At 44.9% G+C, this 23477-nt stretch overlaps 1 protein-coding gene and 1 long non-coding RNA gene across 9 annotated transcripts in view; one reads left to right on the top strand and one right to left on the bottom strand.

Moving 5' to 3' along the window:
* Window positions 1–8813, top strand: part of LOC119565084 — a 49985-nt gene extending 41172 nt beyond the window's left edge. The window contains exon 6 of the long non-coding RNA XR_005223823.2: window positions 8381–8813. This is a non-coding gene — a long non-coding RNA (uncharacterized LOC119565084). The remainder of the gene's footprint in view (window positions 1–8380) is intronic.
* Window positions 1–23477, bottom strand: part of TASOR2 (transcription activation suppressor family member 2) — a 78256-nt gene that overhangs the window by 54225 nt on the left and 554 nt on the right. For 2 of the 8 annotated variants that reach the window (XM_037889388.2, XM_037889389.2), the window contains exons 1-2: window positions 17939–18651; window positions 787–932 (exon numbers count right to left, since the gene is read on the bottom strand). In XM_037889388.2, the coding sequence (XP_037745316.1) occupies window positions 787–932; window positions 17939–17975 (183 nt within the window). In that variant the 5' untranslated portion in view covers window positions 17976–18651. Of the gene's footprint in view, window positions 1–786; window positions 933–17177; window positions 17206–17938; window positions 18687–18804; window positions 18927–23477 lie in introns of those variants that run through there. The other 6 variants (XM_043521066.1, XM_037889392.2, XM_037889390.2 and 3 more) reach the window with 6 other exon arrangements.

Here is a 23477-nt window from a genome sequence, read left to right as displayed (position 1 = left end):
CCCCTGCTGTAGAAAGGGCATGATGTGGTTCAGTCTTGTGCATGTGTAGCCCACACACCTCCTGGGTGTGGTGCTCTGTCCCATCTAGTGGCACCGAGACCACTTAGAGAGAGATTAATGAGTCTGCTCTACAGCCTTAGCTAAGAAGACAGTTGGCTTTTAGCTCATGCGGTAGAAGCTCATGCACTAAGCTCCAGAGGTCCCCTGGTTTGATCCCGCCCGCCGACAACTGCGGTCTGTCGGCGTTACACATGAATGTTTGCAAGAGGAGTTAAGGGAAGAGCATAGGGAGCTATCCTGGTCACAGGTAGATGGAGGACCTGACATGCCCCAGCCAGGGCCTCGATAAAAGGAGAGATATCCTGATTTAACTTGGGGCTCAAGTCAGCATGAAGCAGCTCATGCTCCACGCGAAAAGCCCTCGAGCATAAGCATCGCATTAGCATTTCAACCGGGCGTGAGGGCCCCCCATGACTTGTAGAGGAGGCCCTGCAGCTGCAGGTTTTGCAGCCTTTATTCCACAGTCAAAGGAAGGAGTGGGGTAGGGAGCAGAAGGGTCAAGAAGAGAAAAGAAAGAAAATGCTCGACTCATTCAGGAATTGTAAATTGGGCAAAGGTCACAATGGGACGTATAAATTAACTGAACTCTGGAAACGAAAGAATCAAAACATCTGCCACAAATGGCAGGCAAAAAAAACAATGGAACATAACAGAACCCTGGAAGACACGGAAGAAATTCCCTCCTTTGCAAAACCTTTAACTAAACCCCTCGCCCACGAAACATACCTCCTTTAAAAATACATCATTATTCACCAAAGTCACTCGACTGTACTGAAAGCCATTCCGAGATGTGGAATCCAAATACGAGTTATGCAGCACCGAAACTGCTGACTGGTAAAGGGAACTTGAATCCACTGGCATTTGGTGAAAAGCTGTAAGTAAAACAATAAAGAAGTGAAAATATTCAAGAAGACAGTGTGTGTACACAGATCACCACGAGAGTCTCTTCTGATTTTGGTAGCAGCTGAGCAAAAACAACATCAAAAATTGCTAGACTTATTGATAATTCAACAAACCCTGACATTAAATTACAATTAAAAATGTAAAATAAAATTGAGGACATAGGGAAGAAAGGTCTCACCTCATTTCCCTGGTGCCTGTAACTCAGTTCTACGTAGGACTTGAAAATCAATCTCTCTATTTGAATTGGGAAGGCTCTTGGTAGCAACTACCCTCAAATTCATGTAACCTACAATACTTTATAGCTGCAGTTTAAACTACTATCAAACAGGAAGAATAAGAGTTCACTGTTCTCCTCTAGCTTCATTAATAACCTCTAATAACTACTGAGTTCAGTTCCCACACTTTTCTCACAGGACCCCTTCTCTCAACCCCCTCTAAAGAGACAGGACGCTGAGGAAGCCTTATTTTATTCAGAGCAGGCACACCTTCAAATTCCTTTTCACAGCCCTGTTTTGTTTTGTTTGTAAATGATATAAATGCAAAACCAAAGAGAATAACATTTAAATAATAGGGACAAATGAGACCTTACAGCAAATTATGTTTGTGATTCCTAATAATGCCAGATTTGATCATAATATTACAAATATCATCTTAGATCTGTTGTCCCTCTGCTGAGCAGTCGCAGAGGTTGGGACCTTGGGAGCTGGCTTTGTCTTGGAGGAGAAATCAATGATGTGGAGTCAAGGATTTTCTCTGTGTAACTTGTTTATTTACACTATATACACCAGTCATTGAACAAAGGTCACTAACCACATGCAGGCAATCCCAATCCCTCGTTAAGAAATGTCAGGCCAAACACCAATGCCCATTTCCAGGAAGCCACTCTTCAGCAGTAAGAATAGTTAGAGAGAATGATTAAAGCAGAAAAACTCATGGTTTACCACAGCTCCCTCAAAAGAGCTGTGGTAAACAGCCAGTCAGCCACAAAACTAACACAAATACAGACTAACACGGCTGCTACTCTGAAACCTGACATCAATACAGTGTTCAGACCGCATACTGCTCACATTCTAAGAAAAGGCATTTGCAAACCCATGTGTAACAGTAGCAACTGGTGATTCATGCCATAACAGATCCCAAACTATATGTAAATATATTTGACTAGGGAAAAACAAACAGTGTGTTACTATAGAGCTATAGTTGCTAAAATCTATTCAGAGAAAACACAAACACTTAAAATACAGGAAATCCTGAATTAAGGTTCTTAGACTTCACAAATCTTTACTACAGGTGAGGGTGCACAAGCCGGAAGCTTCAGTTCACAGGTTTAGTTTTCAGTACAGACAAATTACAAAATATGTTTTTGTAACTTGTGAACTTAAAATAGAACATGAGCCTGAAGTCACTGAACGACAATAAATATGGAAGCTCACAATGCCATTTAGAGAGTAATTTTTCAGTGGATAGTGGTGCTTTAAGAAAGATACCAGGAGACCTGTAAAGGCAAGGGGTTAGATCTCACGTCAAAAGTAATATCTTCATCATAGTTATGACTAAGTAAGAGATCATTAATCTCTCTCACACCACATTTTTCACTTTTATGATCTCAGGTTTTTTAAAGTGAGTTTGAAGGTTTTTCTTTTTTGCTTCTTTACAATAAAAAACGTCCCTAGTCCTCAAATCCCATTATCCCTGTCAATTACTCAGATCCAAAAAGATCTAACATAAGGAAAATAATGGCCAACACTCCCAAACTGGCAAGCTTTTAATTTATTTAACATAGGCAATGTTGCCTATAGCCTCAGAGTTATCTGATTTTGCATTTCTGCAGCATATGATTTGCAACAATAAAGGGAGATAAATTCTAGTTTTATGTGGGTCAAATGAAACATATGAAGAAAGGCAATTATATCAGTGGAAAACCAGATTTAAATAATTGTTGTAATAAATGCATTTAGAGGACAGACAAGAATGGATATCAGGTTATAATTATGGAAATTAATTATTCGAAAGTGCCTTTTCTCTTTTAACCTTCCTGTGGAAAAGTTACCTCTTTTTTCCCTGTTCACATTTGCCCTTTATCTATCCTGTATTGTACTAATCACTCTGTTGGGATTAGAAAAGGAATACTTGTGGCACCTTAGAGACTAACCAATTTATTTGAGCATAAGCTTTCGTGAGCTACAGCTCACTTCATCGGATGCATCCGATGAAGTGAGCTGTAGCTCACTAAAGCTTATGCTCAAATAAATTGGTTAGTCTCTAAGGTGCCACAAGTACTCCTTTTCTTTTTGCGAATACAGACTAACACGGCTGTTACTCTGAAATCTGTTGGGATTATTATTTAAAAAGTAGAAGTAAAAAAGTAAGAAGCAGAACTATTTTTCCTAAACACACAAAGATGAAAAATATAAACAGCTTAAAGAAAAACATCTGAAAGATATTAATCTATTTTCTCTTATTGAACCTAATGATGATGAAACGGAATATATTAGTTTGCTTTTTCCTGACCCCTCTTATTTTTCTTTGTCTGTAACTTTCCCGCTCACATCTTGAAGATATTAAAAAGATAACATGGGAGGTCAGACTTATTCCTGTAAATCAGATGAGGAATTTTATATAGGTAGAATAAAATTACTTCAACGGTTTCAATTGAAATACACTAGCTTTCTTCCCTTCCTGTCACAAATTTTATGAGAGTGCTGCTGTACGCTTTTACATTCCACCTCAGTGATGGCTGAATTTCATTGGTGAAGGAAGTAATAAAGGCCCGGTTCTTCAAATACGTAAGTTCATAAATCACTTTACTCACACAGGTAGTCCCTGTGATTTGAATGGGGCCAAGGCACAAAACAAGATTAAACCAGCTAGAGACACAAAGAGTAACAAGAAAACATTCTACAAATACATTACAAGCAAGAGGAAGACCAAGGACAGGGTATGCCCATTACTCAATGAGAGAAGGAAAACAATAACAGAAAATGTAGAAATGGCAGAAGTGCTAAATTACTTTTTTGTTTCAATTTTCACCAACAAATTTAGTAGCAATTGAACATCTAGCTTAATGAATGCCAGTGAACAGAAGATAGGATCAGAGGCTAAAATATGGAAAGAACAAGTTAAAAATTACTTAGACAAGTTAGATGTTTTCAAATCACCAGGGCCTGATGAAATACATCCTAGAATACTCAAGGAGGTGACTGAGGAGACATCTGAGCCATTAGCGATTATCTTCGAAAAGTCATGGAAGATGGGTGAGATTCCAGAGGACGGGAAAAGGGCAAATATAGTGCCCATCTATAAAAATGGGAATAAAGACAACCTGGGGAATTACAGATCAGTCATCTTAACTTCAGTGCCTGAAAGATAATGGAGCAAATAATTAAGCAATCAATGTGAAGAAACCTAGAAGATAATAATGTGATAAGTAACAGTCAGCACGGATTTGTCAAGAACAAATCATGTCAAACCAACCTAATAGCTTTCTTTGACAGGGTAACAAGCCTGGGGCGAGGGGAAGTGGTAGTTGTGGTATATCTTGAGTTTAGTAAGGCTTTTGATACTGTCTGACAGTTTATGACTGTCTCATAAACTAGGGAAATACAGCCTAGATGGAGCTACTGTAAGATGGATATGTAACTGATTGGAAAACCATTCCCAGAGAATAGTTATCAGTGATTCACAGTCAAGCTGGAAAGGCATATCGAGTGGGGTCCTGTAGGGATCAGTTCTGGGCCCGGTTCTGTTCAATATCTTCATCAATGATTTAGATCAGAGGTCAGCAACCTTTGACACCCAGTCAGTCAAGATAAAGCCACTGACTAAAGCAGTGGCTAGCACTTCCTTCGGCCCGCGCCGCTTCCCGCAGCTCCCATTGGCCAGGAATGGCAAACTGCAGCCAGTGGGAGCTGCGGGGCTCCATGCCTCTGGACCATCCAGATAAACAAACTGGCCTGGCCTGCCAGTGGCTTTACCCTGACAGGCTGCGTGCCAAAGGTGGCCAACCGCTGATTTAGATAATGGCATAGAAAGTACACTTATAAAGTATGCAGATGATACCACGCTGGGAGGGGTTGCAAGCGCTTTGAAGGACAGAATTAAAATTCAAAATGATCTGGACAAACTGAAGAAATGGTCTGAAGTAAACAGGAAGAAATTCAATTAGGACAAATGCAAAGAACTCCACTTAGGAAAGAACAATCAATTCTACCCACGCAAAATGGGAAATGACCGCCTAAGAAGGAGAATTGAGGAAAGGGATCGGGGGTCATAGTAGATCACAAGCTAAATATGCGTCAACAGTGTAACACCGTTGCAAAAAAAGCAAACATCTTTCTGGGATGTATGAGCAGGAGTATTGTAAGCAAGACATGAGAAGTAATTCTTCTGCTCTACTCCGCACTGATTAAGCCTCAACTGGAGTATTGTGTCCAGTTCTGGGCACCACATTTGAGGAAAGATATGGACAAATTGGAGAAAGTCCAGAGGAGAGCAATGCAAATGATTCAAGTTCTAGAGAACATGGCCTATGAGGGAAGATTAAACAAACCCAGTTTTTTCAGTCTGGAGAAGAGAAGACTGAGGGGGGACATGAGAACAGTTTTCAAGTCCATAAAAAGTTGTTACAAGGAGGAGGGAGACAAATTGTTCTCCTTAACCTCTGAGGATAGGACAAGAAGCAGTGGGCTTAACTTGCAGCAAGGGCAGTTCAGGTTGGACATTAGGGAAAGCTTCCTAACTGTCAGGGTGGTTAAGCACTGGAATAAATTGCCCAGGGAGGTTGTGGAATCTCTGTCATTGGAGATTTTTAAGAGCAGGTTAGACAAACACCTGTCAGGGATAGTCCAGTTAATATTTAATCCAGCCACAAGTGCAGGGACTGGCCTAGATGACCTCTCAAGGTCCCTTCCAGTCCTACGATTCTACTCACAAGAGTTACTCACCTATGTGTTTGTAAGATTGGGGTGTTGGAGCGCTTCAGTGAGACTCCACACGCGTCTAAGAGTCTGCTTGCATGGATCCAATTACAGTACTGGGACCTGTGTTTGTCTAATGCCTTGGGATCCTTTGGAATAGAAAGCACTATTAAAGTGTCAGATACTCATGTATTATTGGCTGAGAGAAGGTAGGCCTTACACTCAACTCGATGACATTTCTCTGTCTGCCTGTAAAACAATCACTTTTGAATGCCACATTTGTAGTTATATTTCTCGCTTTTTCTCTAATTCTCATTTAAACACTTCTGATTTACACCTGGTTTCAGGACCAGCGGTAGCCACTTACAGGAAGCTCCTATAATTCTCAGAACCTAGTCAACAGAGGTGGTGGGCATGAAAGAGGGGGTTGTTGGAATAAGCCTACGGGACTCAATACTGAAATTCACAGGGGGAAATGCAGCCATTTGTATTTCACCACAAGTCTAGTGAAGATAAGCCCATTAGGGGTGAGAAGCCTTGTACAGTGCTTTGGAAGAGCTGGGGGCTCAACTGGGCCCAGAGACCCCATAAAGAGCTTGGGGGGCGGTGGAAGAGAATCTGAGGGGCAACAATCAACTGAGGGGTTAATCTTCAGGAATGTAGCTTTCTAAATGGTCTCCCACAATGCTCAACCCCAGACTCCCATGGGACTCTGTGCTTCCCCGTGTTGGATCTGTGGGGTAGGAGTGTGTGTGCACTCTCTGCTACTCCTGACTGGACTTTCTCTCTCGTGTGTGCGTGTGTGAATCCTGAAAGAGCGGTGGGCAAATGGCAAGAGGAGAAGGGGGCAAGTGGGGGAGGTTTAGCTCTATTCTCTGAGCACCTGCATAGGTCCAGCTCTCTCAGACTAAACAAGGCACAGAAATGCCACAAAGCCATAAAAGTTCTAGCTGCAGAGGACATTTGTGCTCTTCCTTCCGATAGGAAGGTCCCCAGCTCTGCCACAACCTTCCGGAGTGACACTGGCCAAGCAAAAGTCAACCTGGGCCTCAGTTTCCCATCTGTAAAACAGGGCAGAGGCGGGATTGGGACTGTGTGTGAAAGAAGACTGGGAAGATTGCTTCCAATGCCAATGAACTGGGATCTGTTTGGGGCTGGGGACTGGACGTAGGGGTTCATTGGATGAGGTGGGGACGGGGGAAAGAAATTGAGGGAACGAGGTCTGAAAGAGGGTTGGGAAGATAGGTATGTGGGGCTGGGTGGGAAAAGAAGAAGGGTGTGAGAGGTAGTTGGGGTGTGTGGGGGGGAGATGGGGTCCTAGGGCCGGGGAGGCTATGGTTGAGGGGGGCTTGGAGACTGGGAGTGGGGCACATGGGGGGGCTAAGTGGTTTGGGTGTGGAGGCATGGGGACTAGGGGGATTGGGGTAGGGTTGAAAGGTGTGGGTGAGGGAAGATAGGATGGATAAGGTAGGATTGGGGGCACAAGGGGGCTGAGTCTGGGGGAGATGGGAGCCAGGGGGGTTGGGAGTAGGGCCGAGGGGCTCAGGACTGAGGGTGTGGGTGGAGCCTGGGATTTGGGGGTAGGGCTGAGGGGGCAGGGGACATTGAGGGAGGCTGGTTATGAGAGCACTGAAGGAAGGAGAAGGGTGAGACTGGAGGAGATGAGGCAGCATTGGGGGGCTTCCCCTTCCCCTCAACTGCAGGCCTGGCTCACTCCCCGGAGGCCGCTCCCCCTCCCACTCAGGCCCACCCGAGGGCGGTTACCTCTCTCCAAGTAGCCTGGCCTGTCTGTGGGCAGCAATCCTGGGTGAGCAGGTGACACCGGCAAAGCTAAGCACTGGGAGAGGGGGCAGCGGTGCATGCCCCTAGCGACGGAGACTGGCGGGAGTGTTTCGGGAGGAAGGGGGAAATTTTTACAGGGGGGCAGGATTTGGGGGCAGTTTTCAGGAGGTGGAGGCAGTTTTCAAAGGGAAGGGATCTGGGGGGCTGGGAGCCATGCCAGCATCACCCCACAACCTACACCGATGGAAGAGGTTTTCCGTTGCTATAGGAACACCCTCTCCCTGAGTGACGGTACCGTTCTTCTGTTGACCTAGCTGCATCTACTGGGGGGCGGGTTAGGTCGGCTCAGTTACAGCCCTCACACCCCTGACCGACGTACCTATGTCAATCTAAATATTAAGCGAAGACCAGAGCTAATAGTGTAAAACCCACTTATATATAACTGCAGCCACACTGAGCGGTTGTACTGCTTTAACTGTACCAGCAAACAAGATTCACCCTGCTAACTGACAGTTATACTGATACAAAAAGCAGTCCTCAGACTCCTAGCAATGACAGCAGGAGACTACTGGGCGTGCCCAGCAAGTCCTTCAGTGCCCTAAGGTCTGCGCCAACTCCCACTGAAATCAGTGGCCGTCTTTCTACTTCCTTCAAAGGGGGCTGGATTGGGCCCTGCAAGTGGTTACAGCCTGATGTTTTGGCTTTTCTTTGCGTAACAGATCATCTCCGAAGGTTCACCAGAGAACAACTGGGCCTTGTGTACGGTCGTGTCTTCGGATGGAGAAGGGGCTGATGGTAAGAGGATGAACTGCAGGCTTTACCCATGTCTGGTCTCACCGCATTACACGACTGATGACAGCATCTGCCATGAATGACTTTTCCCGGCTAACTTCAGAAATGTAATTGGGTTAATCTGCTAAAAAACATCATGGGCCCCTTCATGGCTTGAAGATTCAATCTCCTCTTTCTTGCCCTACTTCCAAATAAAACCCCTCACAATTATTGGGACGCTCCCACCATTCCTCTGCAACATGATCTGTCTTTTAAATAAAATAAGAGCCAGAGGAATGCTGAACCTCAGCCCGGGGTGGGCAAAGTTTTTGGCCCGAGTGCCACATCTGGGTATGGAAATTATATGGTGGCCCATGAACGTTCACGAAATTGGGGGTTGGGGTGTGGGAGGGGGTGAGGGCTCTGGGGCGGGGCCAGAAATGAGGAGTTCAGGGTGCAGGAGGGGGCTCCGGACTGAGGCAAGGAGTTGGGGTACAGAGGGGGTGAGGGCTCTGGCTGGGGCTGAGGGCTCTGGGGTGGGGCTGGGGATGAGGGGTTGGAGGTGCAGGAGGGGGCTCCAGGCTGGGACTGAGGGGTTCGGAGGACGGGAGGGGGATCAGGGCTGGGGCATGGTGTTGGAGTGTGGGAGGGGGATCAGGGGTGCAGGCTCAGGGCAGCGCTTACCTCAAGCAGCTCCCCGAAGCACCGGCATGTCACCCCTCCAGCTCCTACACGGAGGTGCAGCCAGGTAGCTCTGCACACAGCTCTGTCCATAGGCACTGCCCTGCAGCTCCCACTGGCCACAGTTCCTGGCCAATGGGAGCTGCAGGGGCAGTGCTTGGGGCGGGGGCAAGGGGGACATGCTGCTGCTTCCGGGAGCTGCGCAGAGTGGGGCAAGCCCCTGGCTGGAGCACCAGAGCAGGGCAAGCCCCGGACCCTGCTCCCCGGTGGGAGCTCGAGGGCCGGATTAAAACATCTGGATGGCCGGATGTGGCCCCCGGGCTGTAGTTTGCCCACCCCTGCCTCATCCTGTGTCTCTCATCACCCAGGTTTGCAGAATTATTAACATATTCCATCAGTAGTACGTTTTCCCTGGTGTCCAAAACTAGCTCCACAGTCTGCCTGGGGGAAAGGCAGCAGCATGCAGCTAATTCTAGCCTTTTAGTTACTTTTCCTTTTTGTGGCCAAATGCCACATCCAGTGTGGACTATTTGTGGCTTGGAACACACAATTTGGCAGACAGCAGAACTCAACTGAACAGTGAAGACTCTGATTTCAGACTCCTCTGGCTTGTTTGAGCTGCAGAGTTATCTCAGGTGATCAGCACCCAGGTTAGCTCAGCCCTGGTGCGAGCAGCCGCCCTGCAATGCCCTACCCGAGCGACTGTGTCCGCACTGGTGCTGCGCTCCCCCAGCCTTCTGGGGGCACATCCCATGGTTCTTTGTGCAACAGTATGCTGAGCTGCTGTTTCCCAGTGAATTGTGGGAGAACGCGTCCGTCCCTCTGGGCACACGGGGGGAATTATGGGATGGCACTGGAGGACTGAGAACTCAAGTGGTTTAACTTGTGTCCATACTGCAAAGTGGGCGGGTTACCTGCCTAAGTGAAAGCAGAATTCAGGCTCTAATCCACCCCCTCTCTGAACCAGCTAGCCCTGGCTGAAAGCACCACTAAACTCAGGTGAGAGGCTTTTATGGGTTGAGAGGGAGGTGGCAATGCCCAGGTAAATGCCTCATGTGGCCTAATGAACCACAAAAATCAGAGTGAAACGGACGGCAGATCTTGTCCTTAAACACAAGAATGTTTAAATGATATGCTGCAATCACTACAAGCCTGTTGGTGGATTTACTCTTGAGTCACTATTGCTTTGATGATCGTTTAAGGAATTTTGAATGATAATTTTCATTATTAAAAACCCTAAGCTACAAGTTTGCCACTGGGCCTTGTGCGTCCTTCTTATAAGTCTCAGTCCTGCAAATATTACCAGGCATGGTGCTTACTACTGAGCGTAGCACCACTGAATTGGACCAGACTGGCTGCATTAGTAAAGTTACTTGTATGTGTTAGTACTTGCAGCATTGAGAACCTTAGACCACATCTAGCTGGTTGTCCTTATATTTTAGCTAAGCTGCAGGTGAACACGACACTGAGCCTGAAGAAAGAGAATATAGGGTCATAAACCTGTACAAGCAGGAGAATGCATTTTAAGGGCCCGATGGACTGAAATCAATGAGAATTTTAAGTGCTTGGCATCTTTCAGGATCAGGTTCAACAAGGCAACCTCACAAGAGCCTGGGAAGCTTTCTGAAATGTGACAGAAACAGAACATTTATAGTTAACTAGAAACAAGGAGTTGTGCTACCTAAGGCATACGCTATTCAGTAAAAACTGGAGAAAATTTTAAAAGTTAGTATGTAGATATGTATCAGAGGAAACAATTACAGAAAATGCAACAAATCTGGAAATGCAGTAAAATTCTCAAGTTCTCTTTAAGGCTAAAGGGGCCCTTTCAACTATATTTAGGCCCAAATTTAGATTCCGCATTGAAAAAAAGTTGCAAAACTTAAAAAATTGAAAGCTTTTTTAATTTTAATGGAAACAGCCGTTTCCGTTTTAAACATTCTCCTGTTGTGTCTGCACTGTACTGAGAAGCTGAAAGTGAAACATAGAAGAATAGAAACAAAAGTGAAACTGCCTATTTCCCCCACTATCTTAGCTGAGTATCATAAGAGAAAGAAAAGTAATAGCATAAATGGTGAAAAGGAAATTAGATTTGTAACGCTGATTTAATAATCCCAGGCATTCAGTTATTATACAAGTTGTACTGAGAGTCCCTTGAATTCTGCAGCGTAAAATGAGTAGTCTTACATACTTGATTAAATCTTTTTAACTTTGAGTCTTTAACTATATTCTATATGGTACATATTCTGTAATCATACTTTGCTATTTAAGGGCCAATCCTGGAAACACCTATGCAGGTGAGTAACTTTACTCACCCACCTACTCCTCTGGATATCTGTGGGGTTATTCACATGTGTAAAGTTACTCTTAGGCATCAAAGTTTGCAGGACCAGCGCCTCCATTTATAAATATATTAAGTCTGTAAGGCATTGAGACATGTTAATATGAAATATACTTATTTATCATCTGACTATGACAAACTATTCCTAATGAGTAAGATAATGTAAAATTCATTTAGGTCATTGCTCCAAGAGTAACAATACACATAGAATTAACAGACTGTTACATGATTGTTATTATGGGTACTTGGAAACTGGCCACGAGAGGCCAACCCAGGACGTAGTCTACCAATCATTTCATGGATCAGGTGACATGTTATTACTTTTATAAAGCATATAGTGCAGTGTTTTGGAACAAACACATACTGCATTGCAATGAACAGATGCTTAGAAGTTAATTCCTTTGCTGTATGTCAGAATCTCTACCTGTAGAACAAAACACTATAATTACAGGGAAGGCAAATGATTTCAGCCTAGAGTCATATCAATATTGACTGTCTACTTCTAAGTACAGTTCTGCACGGTTAGATTCTTGCCAGGGAATCAGCAAATCATAGCATAGGAAAGACAATTAGAATTTTCTTTGACAAATCTCTATATGCAGCTAGGTGGCACCAGAATGTTTCAGAGAGCAAGATGGATAAAGCTGCAAGCATCTCCGATAGTTAGGGGACTTGCCATGCCATATTCAGTCCCCCCCCCCTTTTTTTTTTTTTACTTAATGTTTTCTTTTATTTAAAAGATCAGCACAAAATACCATATTCATAAATTTACTTTCTGGAATGAAGCAGAATGTGTTAAGTGTTCGGAATTCCTTTTTTACATTTAAAAGTCAATTTTATGGAGTAGAAGTGAGTTTACATGGGAGTTTTTTGTTCTTAAAATCTTTTCCACATTGAAGATGCAAATAAGTCGTGGGCTATTATTGGTTTGGAATACACCCACACAAATGCATGTCTTTGTCTTAAATTAAGAATTAGTGTTAGACAATTGGTTCTTATCTCAGAAGCAGATTAGGCAGGCAGGATTCATTTCAAGAAATTTGCTTGAGTAGTACAGAGTGAGACCCTTACAAGAGTGAGACAGATTTTTGAGAGCAAAGCTATTACAACCTTGTTCCTTCCTACAAATTGGACAATCCCACTGTCTCTCTTCTTTTCTCTACTGTTCCCCTTCGTCATCTCCTCCATTGTTCCCTGATCTATTCTCTCTCCCTTGGCCATTACTCCTTCCCCCCCTTCTCTCCATGAGCTCGCCACTATGAGACACTGGCAACAGTTATAGTATTGTATCACAGGCAGCATTGAGTAGGGTTTAAAGTACCACGTGCTTCTAGTGATCCGAGTTGTAGGGCCAGGGGGATAAACATGACATAATAGATCACGGGTATGCCTAGGAGACAGCCATGCAGCTTGAGGTGAACCCTGGGGATGGGAGTACTTGCAAGGCTGTATGTTCAGATCCCGGAGCAAGGGAGTGCCTGAGTAATCACCTTTGCCCGTGAGATCAGCATTAATAATTTCTGGAAAAAGCCAGGCTAGTTGCAGCCACCTGGATGTTCTGAAGGAAAGGAAGAGGATTCCAATGTCTTTTTGTATTTCACATTTTCCTAGGCCTATGTGGCCTGATCCAACCTCCATTAAAGCAACAGGCGTCTTTCCATTTACCTCAGTGTACCCTGAGTCAGGCCCCTGGGAGGCGAATTTTAAAAGAATATGTAATTATCACATTGGAGTGATTGTGGCATGAAGGTATCTCCTATGCTACGATGGAAAAAAGCCTTAACGAGTCGGACCACTGGTCCAGTATCCCATCTGACAACAGCTGATAGCATTAGCGATTTCCTATAACAGACAATTACAGACTAACCTGTCCATAGGGGAAGTTTCTTTATAACCCCAGGAAGCTATTTTTACCGAGATGTATGAGCACTCATAGTGCCCAAATCGAGGGGAGCTGCAGGTCTTTACCACTTGGGAAGATCAGACAGAAAGGTGTCTCAAGTTAGGCACCCAAAATCAGTAAACATTCCTGGAAAATTTTAGTTTCTTATTCTCAAATACCTCCCTGGGTGACTTCACTTATTCTTTTGTAGTTGGAATAGGGAGATCATCTCCTTTGATGGTCCAGTAATTGGTTGCCATCCTGTTGTGGATTCACTTAACTGCAAATACTTATCCGATTGAGTATTCCCAAACCTACCACACTTTCACTATGACTTAAAGACCTTTTAGCACTTAGGAAATTAGTGATACTTTTCCTTGCAGCCTACACACCTAGAAGAGTATGCTCACAATCTTCTGATCCTCAAATAACATGCCACATTTCTTATTTCTATCTTTTTTCAGGCCTCGGTTTTCTCTTTTGCTCTGGTTCACCTGATTCACTTTAAATGTTTCCCTGTTCCTTGCTCTCTGTATTGGATGTCTTTGGGCACGATTTAGCTTTCTCCCTTCTGGTTCCTCTATGATCTTCCTCCAACAAAACTGATTCATATCGCTCTCCTGATTTTACTGAATCACACCAATGTAGATTTAGGTTAGATATTTGGAAAAACTTTCTAAATATAAGGATAGTTAAGCACTGGAACAAGTTGGAGGTTTTTGAGAACAGGTTAGATAAACATCTGCCACGGATGGTCTAGGTATACTTGGTCCTGTCTCAGGGAAGGCGGATGTACTAGCTCTACATTTCTAAGATTATGGCTTACCAAAATCCACTCACCACTTTTAACAACCTTCAGTTTTCTGTCCCCCAAATCATGCGTGTACAGTGTTAAACAAGTTAGAGTGCAGGAGAACCTCAGAGTTACGAACATCTAGGAAACGGAGGTTGTGCGTAACTCTGAAACGTTCGTAACACTGAACAAAAACATGATGGTGGTTCTTTCAAAAGTTTACAGCTGAACATTGACTTAACACAGCTTTGAAACTTTACTATGCAGAAGACAAATGCTGCTTTTAACCATTTTAATTTAAATGAAACAAGCACAGAAACAGGTTCCTTACCTTGTCAAGTATTTTTTGTAACTTCCCCTTTATTTTTTTAGTAGTTTTATATTTAAACACAGCACGGTCCTGTATTTGCTTTTTTTTTTTTTTTTTTGGTCTGTGCTGCGGCCTGATTGCGTACTTCCGGTTCCAAATGAGATGTGCGGTTAACCGGTCAGTTCATAACTCCAGTGTTCGTAACTCTGAGGTTCTATTGTATTCCCTTTCATTTTTGTGTCTAATCAGTTTCACTTTCTGATTCACCAGTAGAAGCACAATGACGACGAATTTGGGTATCCAGGGAAGCCAGGGGAAGTTTAAGTCCACTAGAAGGATATTTTAAAGAAATATTTTGAATAGGTTTTGCATTTAAAAAAAAAAAAAAAAAAAACACACAACAAAACCCAAACTTGGATTTTGGGCCTATACTTCCTATTAATGTAAGAGGGGCATCGATACTATGGAAAAAATGCAATATTTATACCTGAATTAAACATAAAACAGCATTTTCTTGTGGTAAGAGCAGAGGATAGGGAGTCAAAAGTCCTGGATTCTAGTCCAGGCTCAGAAACTGACATCTTTTGTGACCTTAGGCAAGTCTTTACACCAGATTTTTCAAACTTGGATGCCTAAAGTTAGGCATTGACATACGGGCGGATACTCAGGCATTCCGAGTACCCAGGTTGCCCTATCAATTTAAATAGGAGCTAGGGTGCTTAGCACCCCCAAAGATCAGTCCACTGATTTAGGCACCCACATTTGAACATGTTGAGTGAGGCTCACAAAGGACCTTAGGTGTCTCAGTCTGCGGTTTAGGCACCTAAGCCCAGTTTTAGGCCTCACTGTGACGCATAAAATTCCTGCCGAACCCCGTAGGCGCCTAAATGCACTCGCTCCCTAAATTTTCAGAATAGCAGTTGCCTCAGTGTCTAGTTTCTGCTTCTGGGCATGTGCATTCCTGCCTCCTTCTAGGCATCTGGGCACCTATTTCCCTCCTAAGCCCTAGTGATTCACGAACCAGGGGATGAAAGGTCTAGCTCACCTGTGAGGCCCAATCCAGCCTAGGGGCCACCTATTAGAACGGGTCCCATTTATAATCTGGCAGAGGGAGGTTGCAGTGGAGGTGCCCACCTTATAGCTTTTATCTCAGTGGTTAGAGCACTCACCGGGGATGTGAGAGACCGAGGTTCAGTTCCCCTGAGGGGCGGGTGGAGGAAAGGATTCGCACAGAAATCCCCCACTTCTCAGGACAGTGCTCTAATCACCGAGTTGTGGGATATTCTGGTGTGTGGGCTCCCCCACTCTCTCCTCTTGAAGCTGTTGCGCTGTGAGCACTATGGATTAGGCTGACCTAACTATGGAGCTAAGGGTGTGAAATTTTTCACAGGGCTGAGCGATGACGCGGCTGGCTTGATCTAATTTTTAAGCATAGACCAGGCCCAAGTGTTTCTCCCACACAGCCCAGCGTCTCCTCCTACTTGACTCAACCGTGAAGATATAATCATGTGCTTAAGTCCTCAGAGGAAATTACTTTGCTATCGAGTCATGCTTACAGCTTCAAGTAGGCAGAAAAACAAAGCTGTAAAGTAGCAGAAAACCCTTCCTAAGTGCAGTGTCCTGACCAAATTGCAGTGGAGGTAATTTATTCCACCGATCACATACAGTGTATATTGGATAAAATATTCTTCACCTTCCCGCCAAACCTGCTGACCAATCAGTTGCTGTGTTTCAACCCAGATGTGGTATTCCGGTGGTAGCGGAAGTAATCCTTATGTGTTGTGCCTACCTGCAGAAAACCATGCCATTTGGATGTGTGAGGAACTCTGTTTCCTCTCTAATTTTTTTTTCCAGTTGAATATATTAGATGTGCCTGAGTATTGAGAGAAGTCCTAAGGGTAATGGGAATCTCATGCCTAACTGAAGAGGAAAACACACCAAACATTATATAACGCTGCAGGATAAGGATCAGAGAATGTGGACTCTAAAAATCTACGTCTACCCAGGAGCTGGGCAGTGCATTTCCCAAATTGCGTAGGTGTACAAGGTGTTAGTGCTGCTTGAGCTAGCACACTAAAATAGGGAGTGCGGCCACGGTGGCAAGGACTAGCCACCCGAGTACAAACTCACTTAACCCCTGAATAACAAATTACACACTCTTTAGGGCCGCAACACTCGCCTTTGACTGTCCTGTACCTTTATAGCACTGAACAAATAATCTATCCCTAAGCAGAACACGGAAGCGACAAATGATAAACAAAGAATGGATTTTTCAGTCTTCAGTTGTGTGTAAATTGGACCCTTCACCATTTTTTCTGTCAATTTATAAGCACCTCTTATGTAATGCTGGCTGATTTTTACTGCCTCTGCTGATTTTTACTGCACTAGCAATAATAAAAGAATCTGAAGCATTGTGCAAAATTAATAAATAACTCAGGCCTTTGTCCTGCAACATGATCCACACAAGCAGGCCTCTCCACAGGCGGAGAATCAGCGCAGGAGCAGGAGGGTCCGCCAATGCACATTGCAGACCCGGGACCTAAATAATAAGGGTCCAATATATAAATAAGCTGACCTCCTAGCTCTCTCCCCAAAACCCACTCACTTATCACAACCAGGTAATTTTCTTCACACAAAAACCTTCCTGAGGCAGCAGGGCGATACAGAGATTTTGCTGTTCGTCTCCAGATGCAGACACGTTTGTTTGGAAATGCTATACATTACAATATTTCACGTACAGTCGCAATTCATCCACGGAAAAAGCGAAGAGACACTGTTTCTTTCTCGCCTGTGTATTTTTCAAGAGGTCGCACCGACACGCAGGGTTTGCACAGATTTTTCTGTGTTGTTTATATTTGCCCTTTTCTTGCATTGCATTATCAACAGGTAAGCTCTTTCTTTCTTCAGTGACCACGTTGCTTGCCTGTTTAAATGATAACCCCCTGGGAGCAGGCTCCATGTCTCCCTTGGCATGGTTAGCACAGCATCAACGCCCACAGCCCTCGCTTTATGTATATATACACATATAAAAATCATCTCTTCCCTCGCCAACCGCTGGACAAGCAATAGTTGTGCAATGGGGCAGGCTCCTCAATACCCCCATGCACAATGAAGGCTGAAACCACCACCGCACGGAGAATGGCGCGTCCCCAGGGCTGAGGCTGCCCGCGATCTGCACAAACTCTCCCCGCAACAGGAGAATCGCCTCTGGAGGGAAACACACACCGACATGCCCACCTGACTGCCCCTCCTGGGCGCCCCATAAGGGCCAAACCTTCAAGCCAAGCTGGGTGGACGGTGTCGTCGGATATTTAAAAAAAAAATAAAATAAAACAAACACAAAATCACCCCCACCCACCCACCCACCCACACTTTGACCCCCCCCATGACCGCCCCCGTCTGATCCCCTTGTGCAGGGCACCCTGCCCTGTGGGCGAGCTCGGCCTCAAGCGAAGACCAAACGCCGCCCGCCCGCCCGCAGCCTTCAGCCCCCGCTCACCTGCGGCTGCGGTGCCGGCGTCCTGCGGCTCCCCCATGGCAGCGGGCGTCTTCTCTCTGCCCCGCCGCCCCCCACCCGCTCCCTCAGCGGGGCAGCGCCGGACCCCGCCGCCCGTCCCCGCCGCTCCGCATGGCCGCAGGGCAGTGGCGGGCCGCCGCCTCCTTTCTGGGGGGGCTTTAACGGCGCCTCCCCCGCCAGTCACAGACCCAGAGGGGCCTTTGCTGCCCCTGGGGCTCCGATCCAGGGGGGCAGAGAGGATGATGCTGGGGGGGGCGCAGGGAAACCACTCATTCAACTGCGGGGCAACGGGGCGTTTGGGATCGTCCCTTCTCTCAAGCTTGCGCTAGGATGGCAGCCCGCGGCCGGAGCAAGGGGGGAGAAATGGCCAGGGATGACTGGGAGGGGTTTTTTTCCCCCCCTCCTCTCTGGCAAGGCGGCCCGGTCTTCTCTCCCATCTGCTCCCCTGGCCAGGGAAGCGACATGGCTAAGCAAAGGGAAACATGTCCGACGCGGGCTCCGCTTTCGCAGGGGAGGCTGCACCAACCATCCGCCAGCCCCAGGAAGTGAAAAGGGAGCTGGGGAGGAAAAGGAGGGAGGAAAAAGGAGAGAAAGAAAGTGAAAACTGAACCGGAAAGCTAACGCGTTGTACTTCCCGCAAGGTCACCGTGCAATCAAGCCAGCAGCTGCGTTTGCAAACCAGCCACTGCCCTGCCAGCGGGGGAGTTGATTCTCCTGAGTGCCACGAAGCTTTTAGTTTATTCCGGTGGCCATCGCCTATGCTGAGGGATTGTTGCCCCCACCCCCCCGCAGGGCTGAGCTGAAAAACAATTGCGCTACAAAAGTTGATCCTCAGAAAGGGGTGTTACCGTGTGAACGGGGATTTCAGTGGCGCACGCTCCGAATACACACTCGAATCCCCACTTCTCCTTCCCACCACGGCTTGGCAGCCTGGAGGGGATTTGGAAGGAAGAGCGAGATCTTGCATGTGTCAGTGAGACGTTTCCGTAAAAGCCTTCCTCGTTAGAGGGGGAGGCTTTAAACATGGGGCATCCAGCTCTGTAAACCCACACAGCCCGTGGCATGGGTGAGCACAGGGAATCTAATCCAGTAAAATTAATCCGAAATCTAGGAGTCCCCTCTCTAAAAAAAAGTCACAGCCTTTCGGCCTGCGCGCCAGGATTAACATTTAAAGAGAACAGGAGAGTTTAAAGGGGAAAGGCAGGAAACATGCCCGTTAAAAAGGTGTATTTTGAAAATCAGTGCTGTAGATTTGGTCAAGGTATAGTAGGGAATCACTTAACTTTACATGTCCCTGTTGAAAACATGCATATATTTAGGCATGGACAGATTAGATTTGTATAAATGTCAGTAAACATGGATTTCAGTGCACACCCACCAACCAACCAAAATATATTTCCACTGATAATCATTGAAATTACAAATAGGCAAAGTAAGAAAACCGCTGTTGGAGAACTTACTAGACTTTTGAATTAGGCTTGTTACAAATGGTCTAGTGAATGGATACCAAAACCAGGTCTGATTTGTTAATTTAAGCATATTTACTTCGTATATTTTGCCCTGTGGTGTTGATACGTTGTGCTTGAACGGTTTATAAAGCTTTATCTTGTTTGAATCTCAGCGTCTCCTGTAGTTAATTGTCCGACCCCCCCACAACTTCCAGCAAGTGTGAACATTTAAATAGATAAAAATTAAAAAAAAAAAAACGTACAAATAAACATTGATATTAGCAGTCTAAATCATAAAAAAATAAAAATCAAATTCTGCCAACCTTACATATACTGCTATTAAATGTTAGGATCAAAGGCCCGGATCCTCAAAGGTATATAGATTCCTAACTCCCTTGAAATCAATGGAAGTTATGACCTTTGAAGATCTGGGCCGAATTGAAGACTAGTAGTAGGCTGAAATCACAATGGCTCACAATTATTGTTTCCCCTGGTTCAAAAGAAAATTATCATCAACCCCTCACCCTGGCTTTCAGCTCCCCTTCTTCCAGGAAAGTATATTTAAGTGAAGACCTATAGATAAATAATGTCATTCACCTCTCTCAAACCAAATTCTATCCCAGTAAAACTGCTGAGTGAAAATGAAAAAACAGTAAATAAATAATACGTGTATTTCCCTCAACCACCAAGAGCTGGCTTGTATCAGTCCATGTTGTAGCTCAATGGTTACTTTTGTAGCTTGCTTATCTTATAAAAAGTGAGTGGAGTGAAGTAGGACCTGTTACCGATTCTTTTGGGCCTGACCCCTGCTTTCTCCACCCCTTTAAATTTAATTAGCTGATTTCGTTGCTCTTCTGTGCCTGGAATGGGCCTGGCAAAATACACTGGGCCGGGAGGTCTTGCTTTACTGAGCCGTTCATGGTACCTGTGGATGCCTACCTTGTGTTTGCTCCAGTGAATGACTGCAGGGTTCGTTATTACTTACTGAAATGCTATCTATCTATCTGGGGAGTACATTTGAAGACTGAGGTAACACAGCCTCTTTACGGTGTTGCAATAGATAGCCTAATCTAGATGGGACTGATATAGGGCTTGCTGTACCTGTAATGGACTTCATTATCATTCACCACATTATTATTGCCTGGAATCTTCAAATTCATGACCTTTTTGTGCTGGGCACCATACAAACATGTAGTAAACACAATCTCATTGATTTGAATTACAGCAGTGTGTAGAGACCTCAGCTGAGAGCAAGGCCCTAATGTGCTTGGCGCTATATACAGTCATAGTAAGAGAGTCCCTACCCCCAAAGAGCTAACAAGAATAGACAAGACATACAAAGGGTGGGAGAGGAAACATGGGCACGGACAGATGAAATGACTTGCCTGAGATCACACACAGATCAATGGCAGAGTCAAAGACGCAAGAGAGTACAAATAATTCTTTCATCTAAGGATCTCAAAACAGCTTACAATTAATTAAACCGCATGGCCTCTGAGAGGTAGATAAGTGTTATATTATCCCCATATCATTACAGAAAGCAAAACGAAGGCACACAGGGGCTAAGTGACTTGCCTCGGGTCACTTGGTGAGTCAGTTGCAGAGTTGGGAGTATGACAGAGGAGTTCTGACTTCTAGTATGTTGCTCTCTCCACTGAACAACACAGCTCAGGCTTGTCAGCCTTTCTAGATCCCATTGCTTTACCAGAAATCTACCCATTGGCATTCATGGCCCTAAATCCACCAAGTAAGATTAATTTTAGAAATCTTTTACATCCTAGATTGCTTGGGGGTAAAAATAGTTTTCCAGGTTCCGTTGTTCTCATTCTAGGGTCAGATGATTTAAAAAAAACCTTCTCCAGGCCAGAGTGCCAACCTGCCCCTTCAAGGGCATATAAAGCATAGTCCATGTCTGTGGACCCTGCCACTGGGACACATCAAAAGGGCCATGAACTTCACTGCTTTTATTATAAAATGTAGAATCATAGACTATCAGGGTTGTAAGGGACCTCAGGAGGTCATCTAGTCCAACCCCCTGCTCAAAGCAGGACCAATCCCCAGCTAAATCATCCGAGCCAGGGCTTTGTCAAGCCTGACCTTAAACACCTCTAAGGATGGAGATTCCACCACCTTTAGGTTTAGGTTGGATATTAGGAAAAACTTTTTCACTAGGAGGGTGGTGAAACACTGGAATGCGTTACCTAGGGCGGTGGTGGAATCTCCTTCCTTAGAAGTTTTTAAGGTCAGGCTTGACAAAGCCCTGTCTGGGATGATTTAGTTGGGGATTGGTTCTGCTTTGAGCAGGGGGTTGGACTAGATGACCTCCTGAGGTCCCTTCCAACCCTGATATTCTATTCTATGACCTCCCTAGGTAACCCATTCCAGTGCTTCACCACCCTCCTAGTGAAAAAGTTTTTCCTAATATCCAACCTAAACCTCCCCCACTGCAACGTGAGACCATTAGAACTTGAGAACGAAATTGCGAGTCCATGTGTTTCTTTTGCAAGCTGTAAAGTACTCAGGCATTACAGCAGGGAGTGTGCTAAAAACACAGGTCGTATTAGAATCAATTGTGGATTTCTAATGCCAGCTTCCGTTCTCAGTGCTCTGTTACAGTCTCTCTCGGTGGGAAGGGCATTAGCAATTCCTCCAGCTTATTGTTTTCTGTAATTTTGTGTAGAGATGACATCCTGATTAGAGCGACTGTAGCTTTTCTACAGGTTTGTTCGTGCCCTCTTGTAGGTGCATTTGTGCGACTTGAAATAACAGAAGCGGCTATCACCTAACTTTGACGAGGTCCTTATTACTGGCAGTACTATATTTTTGGCTTCCCTGAAGCCATGACTCATCTTGGGTTTTGGCATTAAGTACAGCGAGCAAACCTAAAATAAAGACTTCGTCATTTGTAGACCTAGTTCCTCTTTTGTTTAGCCAGAAAACCTGAATGACAGAATCAGATACTTTCAGTCATTCTGAAAAAAAAAAAAAAAAGGGTTATGTTAAAATGTTCTGAACTGGAGGGGGAAACGGGGATATCTTGAAATCTGAAACTGACTTTGCTGAAAGGTGACAAGCAAGGATAAAAAAAAACGGGATGGCAATAGTATTGTGGTAGTGTACAGTCATGGACCAGCATCCTGTTGCTCTAGGAGCTGTGCAAACACAGAAGAAAAATACAGTCCCTGTCCCAAAGAACTCTCTAATATCAGGCTTGGTCCTTGGACCTAAAAATTAGGTCAAATAGAGCTATGTTAGTTAGTTAGTGTGAAAAATCCACCTCCCTCAATGGCATAGTTACACTGACCTACCCCCTAGTTTGGAAGCAGCTAGGTCAATGGAAGAATGCTTCCATTGATGGAGATACTGTCGTTCAGGGAGCTGTTGTTCCTAGACTGGCCTGGTCTACGCTACAGAGTTAGATCGACCTGTTTGTGCATGTGTCTGTGCTCAAATTTGTCTCTGGCCGATGTAAGCACCCAGTTCCGGTGACTCAGTAAAACCACCTCTCTGAATGTCAATCTGGTGTTGAGCTGTAGACCTGCTGTTTTTACAATGAGTTGCATGCCATACTTGTCGGAGACCCCACTGGCACTGCACGAACCACCATGGATATCTTCGAGGTGCCCGAGACACAGAACTTTGTTGTGAACAGTGAGGCGAGGAAGAGAAGGAGTGGGGGGAGATGCAGCAGGGTGGCGGGGTCCAGCTATGTCACAAGCCTGTCCAATAAATGATTTTGGATCTGTTCAATAAATGATTTAGATAATGGCATGGAGAGTACACTTATAAAGTTGGCAGGCAATACCAAGCTGGGAGGGGTTGCAAGTGCTTTGAAGGATAGGATTAAAATTCAGAATGATCTGGACAAGCTGGAGAAACGGTCTGAAGTAAATAAGATGAAATTCAATAAGGACAAATGAAAAGTACTCCATTAAGGAAGGAACAATCAGTTGCATGCATACAAAAGGGGAAATGACTGCCTAGGAAGGAGTACTGCGGAAAGGGATCTGGGGGTTATAGTGCATCACAAGCTAAATATGGGTCAACAGTGTAACATTGTTGCAAAAAAAGCA

Source organism: Chelonia mydas, chromosome 1, assembly GCF_015237465.2.
Source record: "Chelonia mydas isolate rCheMyd1 chromosome 1, rCheMyd1.pri.v2, whole genome shotgun sequence".
In the NCBI taxonomy this organism is placed as follows: Eukaryota; Metazoa; Chordata; order Testudines; family Cheloniidae; genus Chelonia; species Chelonia mydas.
Note: the sequence above shows the minus strand (reverse complement) of the source record. Positions and strands in the feature narration are given on the sequence as shown.